We start from the raw sequence: 14635 nt of genomic DNA, 5'->3' as shown, positions 1-14635 counted from the left end.
CTAAGGCTTTCAAATGTATATCTTACTAATTCCCTTGCGTCATAATACCGTGAAAATTAAATTACTCGATTAGCGAAGAGGTTGTGGGCTTGTCTGTGTGTGTAAATTCTATTCACACTAGTACAATTTTTTTTTTTTACTGTGAGACAAAATTTTTTAAAAAACTATTTTTAATACATTAAATGTTACCCCTTGTTTATTGACATATGATTAAAATTCCTATAAACAATAATTATTATGATTATTAATTATAAAGAATGATGAAATTAAAATTCAAGTGTTTTTAAAAGAATTTATTGATATAATTGCCATTTTTAAATAAGCATGAAGTTGGTTTTACCTTGTATTAAGGAGCGAGAGTATGTGTGTGTATTTCTTTCAATTTTTATTATAGGGCACTTTTTAAAATGATTATTTAATCCTTGATATAAGACATTTGGTGGGATATTAATTGCATTTTATTAATATTATGCTTATTTAAACTCATTAATTATGAGAGATAATATAATACAAATTTAATTTTTTATTTAAATAAAGGTAAAATTAAGAGTTTATTTTTTTCAATATAAAATTAATGACTTAATCATTTCTCCTCAATTTTAATGAGATAAATAGAAATTAAAGGGAGTATAATCCTAAGAAACATCACTCTCCTGCATTAATGCATGGTTGTTAGAACTGGAGTTGCAAAACATCAATTTGCAGAATGCAATGACGAACCAAAAGCGAAGGACTATTTCAAGTTAACGATAATTATCATAAAACTTAGCACGCTTTTAAGTGTTGTCAATTCAATACCATAAATGCTAGTTTATCCAAAAAGATAGTAAAAAAAGGGTTATGTTATCCCACCAAGAAATAAACACTCATCATTGTCCATTCAACATTGTTAATTTGATTATTATTACTCCCCATGCAGGTTAAAACTATGATCATAATTGAAGCAATTTACAATGCTGGACACAAATAAAAAATTAAAAGTAAAGCAATTCAGAATACATAAAATAAAACAGTGCACAGACATGTGCAATTCCTTAAAAATAATAAGGCAATGAATAAAAAAGGAAGAATTAATTTGCAGGTCCTTATAGTTTTCCTTAATTTAATTTGCTAGTATGACACTCATCTTAATCTTTAAAAATAACGGTAATTTTTTTAACTTAATGGCAGGGTCACAGGAGCTCAAAATTTGAAAGGAAAGTTTTTGAATATTTTAGGAGTTCAAGGTTCTAAATACTATTCACGCAATAATTTACGATTTAAAATGCTCATTAATTCAAATTTAATTTAATATTTTTAGCCAAAATAAAAAATTATTTAATACGCTGTTAAAATTTTTATTATTTTTTTATGAACATTCTATAAGTATACAAATTGTTTAAAAGAAAATCTAATTATATAAATTGAGTTATAAAAATTATTTAATTAATTTATATAATCATTTAATAAAATATAAAAATTTTAATTTTTTAAAAAAATTCAAGGATTTTAATTTTTAGGGGTTAAAAAAATTAATTATGCAAACTTTAAGGATTCAATTAAAATAAAACAAAAGGTAAAGATTAATTTAAAAACAAAAAAATTATAAAACTTGCAAATATATTTTTTCTATAAAAAAAGTGATATAATAAGATTAGTGTTTTGGGTATATGTATATTGACCAGGTTGATGTCATAGGCCAGGGTACTATAGTAAAACTTTAATATCAAGTTAATGCAAAAGACTGTTTAATCTTTTCTCCTTCCACGATACATGCGTCCGCATGAGCACCTGGGGCTCATTAGGTTTGGGACAATTCTGGTCCTTCAATTTACTTTAAAATGATTTTTACTATTTATTTAAATTAATTTTTAAATATTTTTAATATTATATTTATTACTCTAAAAAATATAAAAAAATTAATGCTCATCAGAAAGTGAGTATCATAGTAACCATCACTTTTAAGGAAATCTGAACCGTTTAAATTCAAAATTATTTTTATTTTTATTTTATATTTATGAAAATAAAAATTTATAAAAATCATAAATTTTTTTTATAATTGTACAATTTGAATATCCAGGTAAACTCTAAATAATTCAGATATAATCTGAAAGACTTAATTTAATATTAAAAAATTTATAAATTTTATAAATTGATCATTTAAATGTGCTTTAAATAATCCAGATTTAATATTAAAATATTTATATTAATAAATATAATATTAAAAATATTTAAAAATTAATTTAAATGAACAAATCATGTTAAAATAAAATGGGGGCTAGGATTGCTTCAACCCCGGGTGCACCAACATACGGACCCAAAGTTTATGTGCGCGTGACGTGGACCCTCAATATTATCATTAGTTCTACTATTGGTGTAATTTAGGTAATTCATTTTTTGTTTTAAAAATTTAAAAAAATAATATTTAGTCATTTTAAGTTTTCCAGATTGCAGACAAAGAATCAAGGCGCCATGCTTCTTTTAGTGGGGGAGAAAAAAGTCCATGAGAAAGCCGAAGAAAGAGGCTTATGTTTCCAATGTTCTCTACTTAATAAACGAATTTGTTTAAAAAAAAAAGATATGAAGAAATAGAGAGAAATATAAAGAAGTCAACTCGTTAAATCTACGAATTTATAAAGAAATAGATAGAAATAATTTTTTAAAAGAAAAACTAAATTATGGCTCAAAGTTTAAGAGTTAGATCTTTTTTACAGCCGAATAAGAGCATCCATTTGAAATATAAAATTCAAATATTGAAGACAATCGTGGTAACCATCATGCATTTGTTACAGATGAGAGTATATTCATTTCCGGAATAATTTTAATGATTCATTTCTATTTCACTTGGCATGGTTGAACAAATAATTAGTTCCAATGTGTAAGTGAAAATCATTTTCACCTGCTGAATATGAATTTAAAGATAGTGAGACTACGTCCCTTGAGGGTACAGTTTCAGAAAGAGGCGAGAAAAAGAGAGAAACTATCTTCTAATGCATGCGATTCAAACAAATATTCTGATACTGTGATTCAATGGAGATACCATCTTATTAATTCCCACATACTATGCCCTATCTCTTGACGCCATCAATCAATTCCTTGCAAAATTAAGAAGATCTAAGTCCATTACACAATCAGATTAGATCAAGAAGATTTTCCTTAAAAAATATTTATCAAGGAGAGAATGAGAGAAGAGAAATAAAAAGGCCCCAGAAAAATGCAGCTCATGACAAGAAGTGACCAGAGTTCATTATCTTTACCAAGACAAAAAGAGAAACATATACATGTATGTGAGAGATGAATAAAATCATCTCGTAAAAATATCATTCATGATAGATTAGTGTGAAAATCATAGAAAGTACACGTCAGCCTTCATTGTACATCAGTCGGATGAAGCGTCTTGTCTTTGAAGCCGACACATTATCACCCCTAGCCACCTCCAGATTTGAGCGTATTACTCAGCCTACAATAGAAAGCTCATCACTAACATTGCACACCACGAAAGCTGGTGGTTGCAAGAACAATGTACCATAGTTTATCAGAAGCATGGAAAGTTCAGATTGGTAACAAAATAGGGTTTCAATCTTATTTGACTCACCAGTCCATTCCTTCAAAAAGTCCTTCGCCTTTCATGGCAGAAGTTTTAAAAATAGCCCATTCGCGATTTTTAATCTTGTGCAATTCTAGAGCCTCCGTCACTGCAGCATCATCAAGGGCACCTGGGAGGTCCTGTATCAGAGATACATTTACAAGTAAATCACATAATCAATTCTTGAAATGTGATATGGACAGAAAGTATGTTGAAGTATGCCACTTGTTCACTCCTGAATATATATTTCATCTATCCTCACGTCCAATATTGATATTTTCTTTTGTAAAATGTCATGTAGTAAAGACTTCAGCAAATTAAAATCTTTTGTACTCTGTATTTATATAGTCTTTTGCATTATTCACAAGGTCTTCTTCCTTTTCCCCCATCTGTCCCTTCCCCTTGACTATGAGAACCCTACAAACAATAATTCACTTACCTGTTTGTTTGCAAAAATGAGAACAACTGCACCTTTAAGCTCTTCCTCCTGATGAAAAGTTCCAGCAAAAGTAATAAAGATAGTCAAATTTATTAATAGCCCTAGAATTTCAATCATCAAAAACAACATAATGAGCCATGTAAATCGGCAAAGATAAACAGGCAACAATATATCTATCCATTCCAAGAGTAAACATCAAATAAGAGGGAAAAATATATTATTTAATATTGATATAAAATTACTTTCACAAATAAAGCGTGCACTAAAGAAGATTTATGAAGCTTAAATAACTTAAAAGTTGAAATTGACTATTTGGGCACCGACCACGACCAGTATGCTAATGACGGTATCAAATTACTTGGTTAAACAAATAGCTAATACATACTACAGAAATTGCTCGAGCACTCATTTCTTATCACCAAGCCAAGGTTGCTTATGAGAAGCTATTTTTTATCAGACATTTCAATCTTTCAATTCAGAGCAACCATTCCTAAGTGGAAGTTGGTAAATATAACTACAATATAAACTTCAAATCCACAGCACATGTGCCAGAATGGGCCATAGTGCTAACAATTTTTTACAACACCTGTCATGCCTTCCAAGTATTGGTTTACTCATCATATTTATTTTTAGATTATGAAGTAGTTAAGGGTTCACATCGTGTAACACATTGCATATATCTCGACTTCAACTATGAACAGCAAACCTCCAGAATAGCGTGAAACTCTTCCTTGGCTATCACAAGCCTGTCAATGTCACTTGAATCAACAACATAGATGATTGCTTGAGTATTTGGAAAGTAACACCTCCAATAAGGCCTGGGATGAAAAACCAAAATAAAAAAGATGTAATGTTCATGAATCCAATTGGAAGTTTATTTTCAACAAATCAAGGGGAAAAGCAACATAGCCTAGATATAAATTAACAAAATAAAAGTTCATCTTTGATCACGTATCCATGAAGACAAAGCGGAGTCTACCATGAATGACAGAGCAATTCTAGTTGATTTTCAAACTTAATTATATGGTTACCTTTTACAAGTTGTGGCTACCATAATTTCAACACAAGGATGTCACCAAGTATGACAAAATTCCAAACTATTGGGACATTGGATTCTGATAGCAAAACTTTATTCATAGACCCATTTTCAATGTCCTCACGTCCATAACCCACCTATCTTCTTAATATTTTGTCAATTATTTTTTATTTACTTAAAGAAAAAAAAAAATTCAGTTAACGCAACATCACTTAACAAAATCATCAACCACAAGATTCATTATTAAATTAACAATAATGCTAGAATTCATCTTCAATAAATATATTATACAATTTCTAAATATCTGCTTAGTAACAACACATGGTTCCAATGCTCTTATCTTCTTCATCATGCATATCAACTGGCAATTAAGTAGAACAGCTACCTAGGATTTTGTTCAAACCAAGAAATTAATATGGTCCAATGGAGTAATATCTTAAGTGAAAATTGGGGAAATAGTAAGAAAACCCCAAAACCTGACATGTTAACTGACAACAAATAACTGAAGTTTGGCATACTTGTGTCTGAAAAACATATTTCGTACTAGTTTGTCATGACCAAATTTGCCAACAATTTCCCAATACTTTCCTATCAAAAGGGAATCAGGGGAAATGGAAGGATAGTGCGAAAAATGATATATCTCCTTTAAGCTCAGTGAAGCAAAACAGAATCCAAAAGGCTTACCTAATACTTGTTTGCCCACCTGTTTCAAGAAAAGTATGCTATCAGAACAAGAAACAACTCCTCTGATGTTAAAAATACACGCCAATTCTCAAGAAATTATAAGCTTATATTGAGAACAATAAACTAAGAAGAAAGCAAAGAAGTCCTATTGTTGTCTGAGTTAGCGTGTTTATTTCCTAGAAGAAATAGAAAATAGGAAGGAATAAAAAAAGGACCAACATGAAACAGGACAAAATTATTGCTAGGTTCTCTATGTCTTCCTAACCTAATTGATCTCCATCAACCTGAAACAAGACAATATTATTCCAAGGTTTTCATGTATTTTTAACTTATCTGACTTCCAGGAACATTTAATGATACCAATAGACAAATATACAATAGGCCAAAAGAAGACGAAATGTCATCTACTAAGTTTTATGTGGTGCACTAATACTATCTACCATTAATACCAAAGCGTTTTTTTCTGACATCAGCTCATGTCTGCACAATGGGACAGCCTGAGAGCTTCATTGGTTTAATTCCTGGTCACCTATATTTCACTGCAAGGATGGACTCAGGAATGCCAGGTGGATAATTATTTTTAGGATTCTATGCTATCAATCTATCATATATAAGCTTAAAATCTCCCGGTCGTTTTTATTGTAAATCCAATAAAAATATATGCCAGCTATATCAAGTAAACAAGTTGCTTAAGTCCTTACCTAAATCCCAGACTTGAAATTTAATATTGTTATATTGCACTGTTTCGACATTAAACCCAATTGCTGCATCAAATAACAAAAAAAAATCTGTCAGTAACTAACTATACATAAGGGAGATGTCAAACATCATATATACAAATTTCCGCATTCTAATTCCTATTTTCCGTATCTTGGACCAAGAAATATGAGGATTGACGTATTATACGTATCTGTTGGGCAGAACGATTTAGCTTTAACAGAAAAAGTTCCTAGAAATGTAACAGGATAAAAAACTCCACTAAAATCAAAATTCAAGATTAAAACATTTGCTCTATAGCTGGCAACCAATGTAGACAAACCAATTATTCAAAAAGAAAGCATGATTCGTCCAAATCTAAAACGAAGAGAGTACTAACTTGGAATAGTTGAGACAACTTCGCCCATCTGAAGCCGATCTATAAAGGTAGGACATAAAAAACCACGTATCAATTACAGAAAAGTAATTATTAAATCAAAATTCAGTCAGGGTGGACCAGCTCAGAGCTCGCATGCATACATAGAATTGTTGTTTTTCCCGCATTGTCGAGACCAAGAACAAGGATTCGAGCTTCCTTGCTACCGAATAGGGAAGAAAACAATTTCGTAAACACCAAACCCATGTTCCGATTCCGGAGAGGGACGGGCAGAATGCTTTAGTGCATGAATAGCATTCAAATCACTAGAAAATCATCACTAAGTTGTTTTAGCAGAAAATCAGATCAGATCCTAAGGCAGAGCCCTGATGCTCCCTGCAAAATCACGAAGAGTAATCAATGTCACTATGACTACGATTCTGAACAGCTTACAAGGACGAGTGAGGAGAATTCGCGTGCCTGAGAAAACAGGAGAGGGCCTGCGATTGAATTGCGAGAGAAGAAACAAGACGGATGATAGAAAAGTTGAGTGAGTCAAGCTTAGCTTATCTCTCACAGGAAAAGGAAACGAAAATCGGGAAGGAAATGGAAGCATGGAACAAACGGAATTAGAGGGAACCAGGCAGGATGCTTAATTCCCGAGTCGTTCGGGACCTAGTCATCTCTTGTGCATTGCGGGTCATGTGGTCTGGGCGGCGCTTGCATCGTTGGGCTTGGCCCAAATCACTCAATAACTAGAAATTTTTCTTTTATGAATTTATATAATGTCTGACATTATTGAGCTAAATTTAAACAATAATAGCAACCAAAATCATAATTATTTCGCCCTATATATATATATATATATTTAAAACATTTAAATCCTTAAGAATCGAGTCTTTTCCTCTCAACTATATTACCGTCAGGCGTTAGTACTAAAGAAAATACTTCCACGATTTTCTATTCGCTGGGAAAACTAAATATATTTTTTTAATACTTGGAATATTTATTAAGTAAAATGAAATTATATATAAGACAGAGAACAACCCAAGTTACTTAAACTTTGAGTGTTTTAAAATTTTTGATTTAAATTTCAATATATTACTTTAAGATTATAGAAAATATGAAAAAAAAAATTTATTTACGATGGGTTTTGATTTTGCACAAATAAATTTAAATAAAATGAAAAATACCATTGGGATGCGTTCTTTAATTATTGACAGAGAGGAAGCCCGAGTAAAAGCTAAGTAACATTAACAAGTCAATTCGTTCGTAGACTTATTTTGCCGTGGTAAGTGAGCGATCCATTATTTTAAGCCAGAAATCTGTTCACCAAGCACTTTAATATACATGCAGAAGCACGTGGATCTTAGTCTTTTCCACGTTTTATTATTAAAAAAAACAGAGACGAAAAATAAAGAAACTAGCAAAGCCTATAAATCTGAACTACTACTGAAAAAAAACGATTATCGATACAGAAGCCCCACGTAGCTAGATGCTGCTTCCTACATAGCAGACTGAAAGATCATCTCTGCTAGCTCCTGCAACACATCGCACAAAGACGTATTAAAACTTATGGCAAGAGACGTAAGCAAAGTTTTTGATTGCAGTTAATACTATGCACAGGACAAATAAAAAAATAAACAGCATTCTTTGATTTTTCTCCTCTTAAGCAGAACAACACAATCATTATTTTGCACTTTGCAGTACCTGTTTAGCAGAAGAAACCTTTGGTTCGCCAATTTCTTTGACTTTCTTCTCAAGCGTTTCAAAGTCAGCTTTACCAGCCTATTGCAACATACATTACCGTTAGGCAAGAGGGGAATTCAATGAAAAGAAGGGAAAAAAGAGAGGAGGGAAAGGAAGTCACCTCTACTTTGAGCCCCTAGATCGGTGTCAAAACTGTGATATCTCTTGCGTACAAGCTCAGCGAGAGAACCATCCTTTATTTTGACATAATGAAAAAGATTTAGTTTCACTCACAGGATAAAACAAATAAATGTGAAACTTCCACAACGAATATTCCAAACCCCTGGAATCTAGAATAAAAGCTACAGGGCTCTACGCTATATCACCTCGATTAACTTGGCAGCATTCCGGAGGCCTCGTGCCATGGTATCCATTCCAACAATATGGGCAACGAACAAATCTTCTACGTCTGTGCTCTCTCTCCTCCTAAAATATTGTTTTGTACAGATATTTAGAAAGAAAATGAATAAATGTGCACCAGAATTATATCAGATGCGAATAACCCCACAAGCAAAAACTTCACGGTTCCAAAAGAAACTAGGCTACTCACAGTTTTGCATCGAAGTTGAATCCACCTGGTGCGATTCCTCCCTGGCAAAGATAAAATAGACAAGAATCGAGACAAATGAGTTTGCATTTCTAATTACAAGGTTTATCACATATCATAATGCAAGTAAAGACACGTTTCTTACATTTTTAATCACACTGAGCATCACCATTGTGGCCTCTCCAATATCTGTCAAAAACTGATCTGTGTCCCAGCCTGTAATATTGAGAAAGGCTTCACATTATAACTGTCTATCTCAAGGGTTATGACAGCAAGAAGTCAAGATTTCTATGGTAATGCACTAAAAAATGCTACTTTTAGATTGAAAAAGAATCTACATACCAACTTGAGGATCACCAGTATTTGCATCAATATTTCCCAGCAAACCATTGATCCTTGCAGTTTCAAGCTCGTGATGACAGCTTTTATGTTGACAGGATTTCAAGGTTTACGTACAGGTCCACAATTTCAGAGATGAATATCACATTGAAAATAGCAAATACAATCAAGAACCTACTATACTTTACAGTGTTTGTCTGTTTGATTTACCTGTGACCAGACAGGGTGGCATGGTTGCACTCGATGTTGAGTTTAAATTCTCCTATAGAGGGGAAAAAAAAAAACCGGATTGAGCATATAGTAGGCTGACAGTTCTCAACACAAGACATGAAGAACATTTTAATTATAATACAAGAGTCTCATGCTTAAACCCCAGTTTTGTTAGCTTCGTTTCAGCAATCAGTCAGTACAACACCCTAGTTGGTTCTCTATTTACTTAACACGTATCAACTGAAGAAATGCTAGAATAAACTGTCTAAGTTCTTTTGAAAGAAGGCCAATGTGGTCATAAACTTGGCAGTAGTGGAAGAACAAATTCACACAACCATGTCAAGGACCAATTACTAAGCACTACAAGGCAGACTATAGCATTTAGATCAGAGGTGTTGAAATATAGCAGGAAATGGTTGAGAAAATAGCATCTGTTTATTTAAGGACAACAATTTATCATGGAAAATTTATGAGAAATCCAACAGCTGGCTCTTGAGAAAAAACAGCTAAATGAGACAGATAAAAATTACCTATAAGTCCATATTTCCGCAAGAAATGGCAGTGGTTGCAGCATCCCAATCATATCTACAGGAATACAAGGTCGTAATTTAATTAAGATGTGAAAAAATTCCTGATTTAATAACAGACAGGAAAGAAAAGTACTGATGTTTTGTAGGTTCTTGTGGCTTGGGTTCAATCAGCAGTGTCCCTGCAATCATACAGAGGAAAACAAACCTCATAAGGAAAAGAGAGAGGCAAAATAAAAAGAAGTTTAGCATAATGTAAAACGAAAATAAGCATATTTACCATTAAATCCGATCTTCTTTTTGTAAGCAACAGCAGCTTCAAGAAACCTGGCCTGTAAGCAGATGAATTAACAGTCAACAATATGCAACTTGTTCGAGACAAGCTATTGAATGCTTAGCACAAGCATCCGTTTCAAGAGATAAAGCATCTTGTGGGGTTAACAAGTTATTGAATGCTTAGCATAGCCTTTCACTTTTACAGCAATCCTGCTCTTGTTTTCTTGATAAACAGATTCAAGGTAATGAAAGCATAACCAATAAAAATGGTTTGCAGATAGTCAGGGACACACCAGATGATTAAGTTCCCGTTCCATGTCTGTGTTCAAGAGAGATTGATAACCTTCACGGCCGCCCCAAAAGACATAATTTTCACCTCCCAAGTAATGTGTGACCTACAATATGTATATACATCAGTACATAAAGTTGGTTCCAAAATAAAAACGGCACCTGTATAGGTAAACAAAGGAAGGTACCTCCATTGCCTTCTTCACTTGAGCAGCAGCATATGCATACACTCCTAATTCAGAGCTGCAAGGCAATCCATTTTGTGAGACATAAGTCCATTAATAAAAACCATACAAGTCAGGCCATATATAAGTTACCTAGTGGCAGCACCATGCATATAACGGGGATGCATGAACAACTGAGCTGTTCCCCATAAAACTTTCTTGTTACTCTGTGTGGAGAAAGAAAATAGTTATCCCAAGCATAAGGGAGCTTCACATTCACTAAGGACTAATGAAATATACATATCTGAGCATAATTTGTGGAAAAAGTACCATTTACCTAAAACTATACAAGGATTTGAACAAAGTCAATACACATAAGAACTCGTGGAGTTTTGTGTTGCAAGATAAAAGCAATATAATAGTCTACATCTTAATAACGTCCCGATCATATAATAATTTCCTTCTATCACACAGCACATCATGTCAACACAAGTTATAACTATCGCATGAAATGCCTCATAACACATGAGGAGGAAATACACACTTGGTTTTGTATTAGCAAACTGAAAGCCATGTTGATAAACAATTGATTTCTGCATTACACTAGCTCCAAAACATTCATTATAAATATATACAATCTCATTTGAAATGCCAAATAGTAATTCACGTAAATTTGTACAATCATTTGAGCCTTGGCAGTAGTTATTAGAACAGAGCGATCCTTTATCTACCTGCCAATGATGCCTGTAGAATTTAATAAACATGAACTTGTTTGATGATGTCAAAAAAAATACCTCTTTCTGGAGTTTACTGGCAAGGGCCACCACTTCATCTAAGTTTGCATTAGCTTCCTGTGACACATAGCACAAATCCAGAGACTCAGAAAGCAGATTAAAACCTTAAGCAAGATAGCAGACAAATACTCAATAAAACAAGTCCCATAAACTACAAGCATCGTTGGAGAGTTCTATTTTCAGGAACAGAAAATTGAAAAACATAAGCCATTGCCTCCGGCACGTCACATTGAGAATCATTAAAAGTTGACTCACCTCAAGAGTTTTCCCATCAGGGGCTATGTCCCTATCATGGAAGCACCACCAATCCACTCCAAGCTTGTTTAGGAATTCAAAGTTAGCTCTCACTGCGTGAATTAAGGGAAATCAATCTCTTATCATGCATAAATATTTTAATGAATATGAAGTAGATCAAAGAATCATGTAGTAACGTACTTCTTCTTTTAGCCATATTTAATGAATTGGTACCGTCTTCCCACGGCCAAAATTTGGTTTGTGCACCAAATGGATCACCACCCGTTCCACGGAAAGTATGCCAAAATGCAACACTAAATCTGAACCAATCCTATCATTCAAAAACGAAAATTCAGTCAGAAGACAGTGGCAAGAGGATGATCAAAGTATTAATTAAAATAACAGTGAATAGAAATAAAAACCAACCTTCATTTTCTTCCCAAGAATTTCCTCCTCTGCATTGTAATATTTGAATGAGAGTGGATTCTTGCTAGAGGGGCCCTGAAATCAAATACCGAGACGTACATGCAAACAATGATTAAGATCTCCTTTTCATCGAAAATACAAGGCACTGCCCCCTTTTTTCCAGAAGGGGTTTAATCAAAGTGGATGTTTGAGAGGGGAAAGAAGTCCAGAATAAAATTAAACAACTACACAGATGATTAATCATTTATCATCCGTACAAAAAATAGAAGCAAGCCATAACTAAATCTACCTCATATTAATTGGGGGAATGCCGGGGAAAAATTCCCCTTCCCACCCATCTGAATCGCCACATTCGTCAACGTTCTCAACAGGGCAAGTCTGCGGCTGCGCAGAAATCTGCTGCTTACAGACAATAATTAATAAAATGAACATCGATATGAAGAAATAATTGTTAACCAAAACAAAAAAAATAAAAAAAGCATAAAGAGTACTGCTTCATTCATACCACGGCATGAGAGAAGACAGTCAAGCAAAGAAGAAGCAATAATACTTTTCCAGCTTTCATCATCTTTAGCTGCCCAGAAAAACTTAAAAATTAAACTGGCAACAGATATAAAGCAGACGGATACCATGAGCGCAATTCCAGATTGTCTATGGGATTGTTACACAATAAATAACTGAAAGCAGGTGTCGACATTCCATCAAAAGAAAAAAGGAGAATGCTGTCATCGAAAAACCAGGCTAGCAGGGTATGATAAAGAGAATGACTTACAGGCTCCGATTTCAGAACGAAACTAACCAGACGAACTCCTGATACCGAAACATAGTGACAATAGGCTTATATAGATTGACTGGAGTTATTATTAATATAATATTATAAATCCTAAATATTGAAAATTTCGGATTACTATGGTCATCTGATTTGAATTTGGATAAAGATCAAGAAAGATCGAGTATCATTGATATCTTACGTGGCAATTCCAGACAACGTTAAGGGGTTCACATTGTTGCCTTTCTTCTGTTTCAACATATGACATTATGTTTCAATTTTTAATATTTTATCAGATAATTATTTTTTATTGTTATGTTATCGTAATCAATCAAGAATATGTTTAATCTTATTTAAACATGCATATATATGGCAAATAACTAAAGCTAGATTATGGTCCTGTCTACTTAAGGTTAAAAAATAAATAATTTTTAGATACTTTGCAAATTTTATAAAAGAGATTTATTTTATAATGGTTGAATAAATAAATAAATATAATATATAGAGAGAGAGGGTTTTGGTTACAATAATAAAAAAGTATTAATATTACTTTTAAATTTTATATATCTTCTTTAATTTTTATTTGATAAAAATTATTTATTATTTAGTTATTTTAACATTTTATGATATACTTCTATATCTGCATTTTTAAAATATTATTTTTCATCTATCGGTTATTTCACATTCTAATTATTTTTAAGGTTTAAAAAAATATTATAAAAACTGATAAAATAGTTTTTTAAAAACTAAGTTATTTTTTATTAAAAAACTGAAACAAATGGGTCTTAATTAGAATAGTTATACTGTTAAGAGAGGCAGCTAGGTAAATAAGACCTGAAACAGTTGGCATTATATGAATTCCGTGTCAATATTTTGTGAATCTCTTTTCATAAGTTGTTGAACTTTTATTTATTTATCTCAGAATTTGAAAGGAAAATTATGTCTATCTACTTACAAAATACTATACGGAGAAATATTATATATATCCGTATATATTCTCAACATACAGGGAGAAAATAACATATTCCAATATACTATAATTGATTACTGATTGCTGAAGACTCAAAAGCCGGTCAGCAAGGGTTGCTTGTAGGTTATGATAAATTCTAGCATCACTCATGGGTTCTCTTAGTCCAGTCGGGGCTTGCATTCAGAAAAGCCCACAATATTTCAGCCCACCGGGCTAAGTTGCGGCCTGAATAATGTCCACGTGGCAGCAATAAGCTAATCATTATCTGTTATCATGAAGCTTCATGCTATATTAGGATAGTTTTGTTTAAAATTAAAAAATAAATACATTTTAGATACTTTAGATATCTTACATTTTGAAAGTGCATTTCTTCACGGAAAAACATCATGCAAGATCTTTATAGTTTTTTTGTTTTAATTTTTTAATTAGGCCTTTACAATTTTATTTGTTAGAACTTGATTTTTATACTTTTTTCCTGTTAAACCCGTTAATCCTTCCAGTCACTAAGCCGTTAAAATAATTTAACACTGTCAAGTCAAGGTTCCA

General features: G+C 32.5%; 2 protein-coding genes across 2 annotated transcripts; both read right to left on the bottom strand.

The window, feature by feature from the left end:
* Positions 1-3203: 3203 nt before the first annotated feature.
* LOC129320779 (ADP-ribosylation factor 1-like) lies at positions 3204-7190 on the bottom strand. Its single transcript, XM_054966375.1, has 8 exons — positions 6961-7190; positions 6821-6859; positions 6426-6488; positions 5725-5743; positions 4711-4822; positions 4005-4052; positions 3575-3705; positions 3204-3439 (listed from the first exon to the last, which is right to left on the bottom strand). Exons 1-8 carry the CDS (start codon positions 7061-7063, stop codon positions 3406-3408), a joined length of 549 nt encoding a protein of 182 aa, XP_054822350.1. The 5' UTR covers positions 7064-7190; the 3' UTR covers positions 3204-3405.
* Positions 7191-8085: 895 nt separating this feature from the next.
* LOC129320543 (xylose isomerase-like) lies at positions 8086-13170 on the bottom strand. Its single transcript, XM_054966049.1, is given in 22 exon segments — positions 8086-8337; positions 8507-8586; positions 8670-8739; positions 8872-8971; positions 9096-9136; positions 9238-9308; positions 9435-9514; positions 9642-9693; positions 10172-10198; positions 10201-10226; positions 10305-10350; positions 10449-10500; positions 10738-10839; positions 10921-10975; positions 11050-11123; positions 11691-11747; positions 11946-12037; positions 12126-12255; positions 12351-12432; positions 12646-12746; positions 12856-12924; positions 13123-13170. Coding segments are annotated over 21 exon segments (1437 nt in total). The 5' UTR covers positions 12919-12924; positions 13123-13170; the 3' UTR covers positions 8086-8301.
* Positions 13171-14635: the final 1465 nt, after the last annotated feature.

This window comes from Prosopis cineraria, unplaced genomic scaffold (genome assembly GCF_029017545.1).
Source record: "Prosopis cineraria cultivar Desert tree isolate PC_DT_omini unplaced genomic scaffold, ASM2901754v1 PC9, whole genome shotgun sequence".
Classification (NCBI taxonomy): domain Eukaryota; kingdom Viridiplantae; phylum Streptophyta; class Magnoliopsida; order Fabales; family Fabaceae; genus Prosopis; species Prosopis cineraria.
The sequence above is the reverse complement of the archived record's forward strand: the minus strand, read 5'-3'. Positions and strand labels throughout refer to the sequence as shown.

What these genes read in the sequence shown, in the direction of transcription:
- LOC129320779 (XM_054966375.1), bottom strand. Translation starts at nt 7,063, where the DNA reads ATGGGTTTGGTGTTTACGAAATTGTTTTCTTCCCTATTCGGTAGCAAG. An exon ending in AGTTTCACGCTATTCTGGAG is followed by an intron (nt 4,053 to 4,710) that starts GTTTGCTGTTCA and finishes ACTTTTCATCAG; the next exon opens with GAGGAAGAGCTTAAAGGTGC. An exon ending in CTTTTTGAAGGAATGGACTG is followed by an intron (nt 3,440 to 3,574) that starts GTGAGTCAAATA and finishes TTTCTATTGTAG; the next exon opens with GCTGAGTAATACGCTCAAAT.